General features: G+C 34.7%; 1 protein-coding gene across 1 annotated transcript in view; it reads right to left on the reverse strand.

Annotated features, from left to right (window-relative positions):
* SYNE1 (spectrin repeat containing, nuclear envelope 1) overlaps nucleotides 1–6416 on the reverse strand; it is a 534160-nt gene that overhangs the window by 421222 nt on the left and 106522 nt on the right. Inside the window, 1 exon segment of the mRNA XM_012646782.1 lies at nucleotides 4471–4554. Within this exon segment, the coding sequence (XP_012502236.1) occupies nucleotides 4471–4554 (84 nt within the window).

The following is a 6416-nucleotide window of genomic DNA, read 5'->3' on the forward strand; positions in this document are numbered from 1 at the left end:
TCAAAAAATATTTGAATCATTTGGAAATAAATTTCAAAGAAATTCAATAAAAATCTATATTACTAGCTTTTCTCAATAAATTTGAAAACCTAACAAATAAATCCATTACTACTGTCCACCAGTTGCTTTCTACAATGAGGTGTTAGTTGGATCATTCTCAACAATAATGCAAGTAGCCAACTACTTGCCTTATTTAATACGTAATTTAAACAAATTAAAATATAAATAATTACATCTCAATAAAAATCCAGATTACTGGGTTTTCTTGACAAATTGGAAAACCTGGATCACTGTCCTTGCATTTCATTAAGATACCTCTAGTTGAAACTGAGTATTTGCTCCCTTCTTCAAGACAGGGCATGGGCTGCTCCATGCTCCTGTTACCACAGTGAGCCTCTATCTCACCTCATTGCTTTGCATCACCTTTATGGACCTCCTAGGAATCTGCACTGTGTCCCTTATCTGCACTATGCTGGTCCGTGGTTAGCTTCCTGCATTACTGTTTAGAATGATCTACCTGACTCTTCGCTGGAGAAAGAAACTTATGGAAAGTGATGGTAGATCCATTCACCAGTCACATTTATACGCTTCTTATCAGATTCTAACACACGTCTTTTTCAATAGTCTTGCAAACAAGAGAAAAAACAAACACAGTGGTGGGGTTTCCCCAGTAAAACGTGAGAAGTGCCTTCATTATTCCTCAAAACAAGCTCAATAATCTTATGAGGACTAAATAAATTTCCTATTATCTAAAGCAAAAAGTCTAAATGGAGGACAAAGTAAGTACAGAGTTCAAATTCCTAAAAATATGATTGAGACATAAGGTTTTAATTTGTAAAGAAGAAAACAAAATAATAAGTGGGAGGGCACCCAGGAGCCTTCAACACTCATTGCTCCCTACAGCCAAATGTCCTGTCAGGCGATGGGACAGAGAAGTGCAAGAAACAGTGGCCAAAAATGACATGTTTCAGGTAGTTGGAGGGTGGGGGGATTTAAGAGGGAATTTTAAAAAGATTCAGGGACTTGTGCGGACAGAGGGGAAATTCTTTGGATTTTGTTCTGAGATTCAAACACATTCCTTTCTGTCCTTAGTAAATATAATATTTAAACTCTGATTCCTCTACCTATTGTTTTTATTACTTAGCATTGTTCTGTGAAGATGGACCTTATAAAAACAGGTTTTTCTGTGAAAACAAGTCTTCCTTATAAACAATGCCTTTCATAGGTTAAGTCATTACATTTTTCTCTAAGATATTAATAATTCACAACTAACAATAAATATAATTCAGAATGAAGTAGGACATTACTGTCACATAACTAGAATGAGAGAATGAATGACCTGAAAAACTCTAAACATCCTGTTCAACAAGGCTTCATTCAGTTTTCTGTAAAAAAACTAATGAAGGGCAAGCAGGAGGAAGAGAAACCCTCTAATGAGAATGAGATTAGAATGATCCAGAAACACTGTCCAATGTTGTTTAAGAAGCTAAGATTGTTTTCTACACCATCCTAATACCTGGAATCTCTCTCGGGCATGAAGTTTGCCAACTGACTGAAATGTATACTAATTCATTGCATTACCAACTTATTAATATATAAATTATTTAAGAGCCAGAATCTAAGTTTCATTTTGTATTTTCCAGAATTCCTGCCTTATAGAACATACTCAATTATATATTTGTGAAGTAAATGAATTCATATAGTGCATATAGACTGAGAAGAAAATAATTGGATAATTCTATTTCCCAGAAGTATCTGGATGTCTACTTATAAAGCTAGTTTTAGTATTGCCAGGCACAGACTACCTAAATTCTCACAAATTAGAAAAGGCTAAATCTAAGAGGATTGGTTCAGCCCTTTTGGAGGGAAATATGGCAATATCTAACAAAATTACACGCACACTTACCTTTCGACCTAGCAATCGCACTTCAAGAAATTTACCTGGAAGATACACCTCCAATAATATGAAAGTACTTATGCACATGGTTATTAATTGCATCATTGTTTGCATTTGGAAAGTATTAGGAACAACCTCAATGCCCATTCATGAGAGAGTGGTTGAATAAACTATGGGACATACAGGCAATGGAATACTACGCAACTGTAAAAATTAATAAGGAAATCCCTATTAACTGACTTGGGGTGAATTCCTAGGATATACTGCTGAATGTAAAAAAGCAAAATACATCTACAGTATGCTATCCTTTATGTAAAAAAGAAAGGGGTATATGAAAACACATCTCAGTTATGAAAAAAATCATAGAAAGGATGTCAGAAACTAGAGAGACCGGTTACCTAGAAGTGGGAATTAAGTTATAGGCAGGGAATGAGAATGGAGTATAGGGATGGAGAGGGGGGTTGCAATTTCTCAAGTTTAACTTTTGTTCTTAGAACCATGGTGATGTCTCACTCTCAAATAAACAAAATCAACCAGGATGTGTGTGTGTGTGGGGGGGGGCGGGGCAGGCAAAATGGAACACAAACAATAACAGACAAACCTACTTCTATGACAAATGAATAACATAATCACACTGAAGGGGATGGGGAAGAATAGAACTAACCTAAGTACATTTCAAAAATGGTCTTTTGAGCCTGAGTAGCATAGTGAGACTCAGTCTCTATAAAAAATTTAAAAATTAGCTGAATGGCTGGTGGATGTGGTGGTGCATGCCTGTAGTCCCAGCTACTTGAGAGGCTGAGACAGGAGGATCACTTGAGCCCAGGAGTTCAAGGCTGCAGTGAGCTATGCTATTGCACTCCAGCCTGGGTGACAGAGCGAGACCCTGTCTCAAAAAAACAAAAAAACAAAAAAAAGTCTTTTGACTGGATACTGTAATGGCAAAGACAAGAACTATACACAAACATTATTCTCCAGTTTGTAAATCTGTTTCTCACAGGGGTATGGGTTAGCAATTCTGAAACAATTTTATGTGTATACACATAGGGTTGAAAAAATAAGTAAATGTATTATAGATAAGAGCCAGGTTTCTCATTACCAGAGAAAGCAGGAATAAATAAACACATAAGGCTAGAATAAACTTTGTGGTAATGGACTAGAATCAGAGGTACCAGTTTGAACTAATGGTTTATACACACATAGATAGGAGAAGTTAAATATGTATAACTTGTATACATATGTACACAGAGATAGAGAAAGAGAGAGAGAGAGAGGCATAGATATGTATATATACATGGGTTAGTAAACTTACACATTTTCTAGATCTATCTACTGAGAGGGCCTAGGAATAATGACACCCCACGAATAATGAGCACACCTAGAACTGAGATCTTGGTTTCTAAATACCATTCACCAATAAAAGGAACACAGCCTTCTTAGAGAAGTGGTTGATTCCAGACCTGGGATATAAGTTAAGCCTAGAACATCTGTAGTTTTAGAAAATAAGAAAGTGCTTGAAAAAAAGATGAGGCTGTGTCAAAAGGGTGGGTGCAGGAGCCAGTCTGAAGGAGTTCTTAATGACCAAAGCTGGAATGGTTTGAGCAACAAAATAATAATAATGACAATAGTGATGGAATATAACTATAGAATAAAATAAAGATATGTGAATCCATACTGAAATAAATAATTGAATAAATAAATAAATGGGAGAGAAAGAACAGCTTTCGAGTACAGAACAATTCCAATTAATAAATGCAGAAGGAATGAAGGAAATACAAAATCATCACTAGGCAAGCAGCACAGAAATAATTACTGAAATGGATTTCAAAATCAGTGAGCAAAAGTTTGAAGAGAAGTAGAAAATTAGAAGTCTCAATTATCTCCCCTAACTTATTTCTCAACTATAAAGGGAAAAACAGAAACTCTAACATAAAAAAACATGGCAGACACCACCTTACCAAGTGGTCAAGGTTAACATCACCAGTAATAAGACCTATCAGAACCCTATACCCACTAATATGCACTGGGAGGAATACAACCTCACTTCCCTGGGATTCTTGCCCAAAATATCTAATTTCAATCTAATCATGAGAAAACATCATACAAACACAAATTGAAAGACATTCAGCAAAATAACTGACCAGCAGTTATCAAAAGTGTCAAGATCATAAAAGACTTAAGGAAAGAATGAAGACTTATCATAGAATGAGGGAGGTAATTAAATTAAATAAATGCAAGGTGTGATGCTGGATTGGATCCTGGAACAGAAACACGAGAATAGGTGGAACATTGCTGAAAGTAGACTAAAGTTATGCTTTAGTTAATAGTATCATACCTATTTTAATTTCCTTATTTTGATAAGGTTACCATGATTGTGTAAGTTCTGAACATTATATAATGAATGAAGTATAGACATGAAATCTTTTTTCTGAAATTTTCAATAAATCTATAATTACCTTACAATAATATTGCATATCTGTATAGATTACATGCAGCGTTTTGACCCCACAGACAATATTGGAAACATCAATATGCTCACGATTTCTTCCTTAATATTTTTTTTATTTTCTTACCTTTCTTCCTTCAAGGAACTTCAGCGCCGTGCCGATGTTAGCCACAGCATGGATTCGCTTCATCCGGCGTCCTTGTTCACAAGGCTGAAAAAAGAGAATGAATAAGAATAAAACGAAATGCACACATTAAAAAGTTAGTTATAAAATCTACTATTTAAATGGATTAAAAATATACTTGAAGAATATTCAAGAGCAACCAATGTTACTAAATTTCTATAAAGGTCAGCAAACACATAAAGGAGTATGATTTCCACAGCACTCTGAAGATACACTAATTTAGTCAATAAAAACATTCATTCTCAGCTTATCTGTTAATCTATTGCCTTTTAGGCTACTGTATGCCTAAAAGCAGAAATTCATAAAACTCCTATGTTGTCTATTGAGACTGTCACTCCTCCAATTAGGAAATATATACATGAAAAGTACTTGGTCACTTACCATTTCTTTCAGTCATATGAACACATAAGGCTACTGATAGTATTAGTAATATTTCTTGATTTGAATGACCAAAATACATGTCACATATAAGCCAATGTTAAAAAATAGGACTGGGGATGAAACGGTGTGTTCTGTACATGGATACTCTAAGCTATGTGTGTTTAAGTAACCAAAATTGACTATGTGCTTTCTCAGTGCCACCCTGTTAATTCAAAAACACAAAATAATTTCAGTGAAGTATATGTTACAAGCTTCCTTTACATTAACAGTAAGTATGCCGTAAGGTTGCAAAGCTGCACAGAGAAAAAAACTAGTCTCTTCTCTGTGAGCCTAGAGCTCTAAATAATCTCCCATTGAAATTCAAAACCAAGTATCTTTTCATTTCCAATTAATATTGCGTCAGGTGGCAATTTTTGTGACATGATTTGAAACAACTATTTAAATAGAGGATATACTTTTTAATATTTATTTATTCTTTACTGAGAATTCTGTTATACAGGACCATAGTCTCATTATTAGTCCATGCATAGCTCACTTATTTAGTTTATTTAGTTAATTATATTTTATAATGTATAAAGCACCTGTGACCCTGCCACCTAGAACAAAGCCAGGACCCACAATTAAGTGTGAAAGCCACATCCTGCAACGCCACCACCATTTGTTTCACCCCCGTGCCTTCCTGCACCCAGGCAGCCATCACACTAAATCCAGTCCAATGCTTTCCTTTTCATATAGATTCATTTCACTCCTATGCATTCTTAAAAAGTATTTTTAGCTTTATATAAAGAACATCCCCACATTAATCTTTTAAGAGTTAGTTTTCCACATACTATATCTCTAAGATTCACCTATGTTGTTGCCTTTCATTGCATTTCATTCATTTTATATAATAGAGTATGTTATATAATATATATTATAGAATATTCTATATTTGACGTTGCACAATATAGAATATATTACTCTGTAGTAATATAGCTATATAATATGCCTTTTATATACTCTCCCGATGTGAATCTGGGTTGTTTTCAGGTTATTGCTATTGTGATATACTCATAGATCACTCTTGGACTGCTCACCTTTTGTACTAGCAGAGCTTCTCTTGGATGTATACGAAAGAGTAGAATTTCTAAGTCAGAGGGAACGTGACTTATGAGCTCATAAAGTAAGGCCAAACTTTTCCAAAATGATTGTACTACTTTTCACTCTTAGCAGCATCACAAAAATAATTCTGTTGATCTATGTCCTCTCCAACACTTGATTTTGACATATATTTTAAAAATATTTTTTCAACTGAATGTATGTAAAATACATGTCCTGTTTTTCATGATGGCCTTCATTTGCATTTCACTGATAAGCAATGATGTGGGTATCTCTTCCTCCATTCACTGGCAATGGTGTAAAACACCTGTTTACATCTCTTGCCCAGGTTTTCCTCTGGGTTGTTTGTACCCTTATTGTTTTGAAGATGTAATTTATATATTCTTGATTTAATCCTCTCTTAATCCTTT

This window comes from Propithecus coquereli, unplaced genomic scaffold (assembly GCF_000956105.1).
Source record: "Propithecus coquereli isolate 6110/MARCELLA unplaced genomic scaffold, Pcoq_1.0 Scaffold25, whole genome shotgun sequence".
Lineage (NCBI taxonomy): Eukaryota > Metazoa > Chordata > Mammalia > Primates > Indriidae > Propithecus > Propithecus coquereli.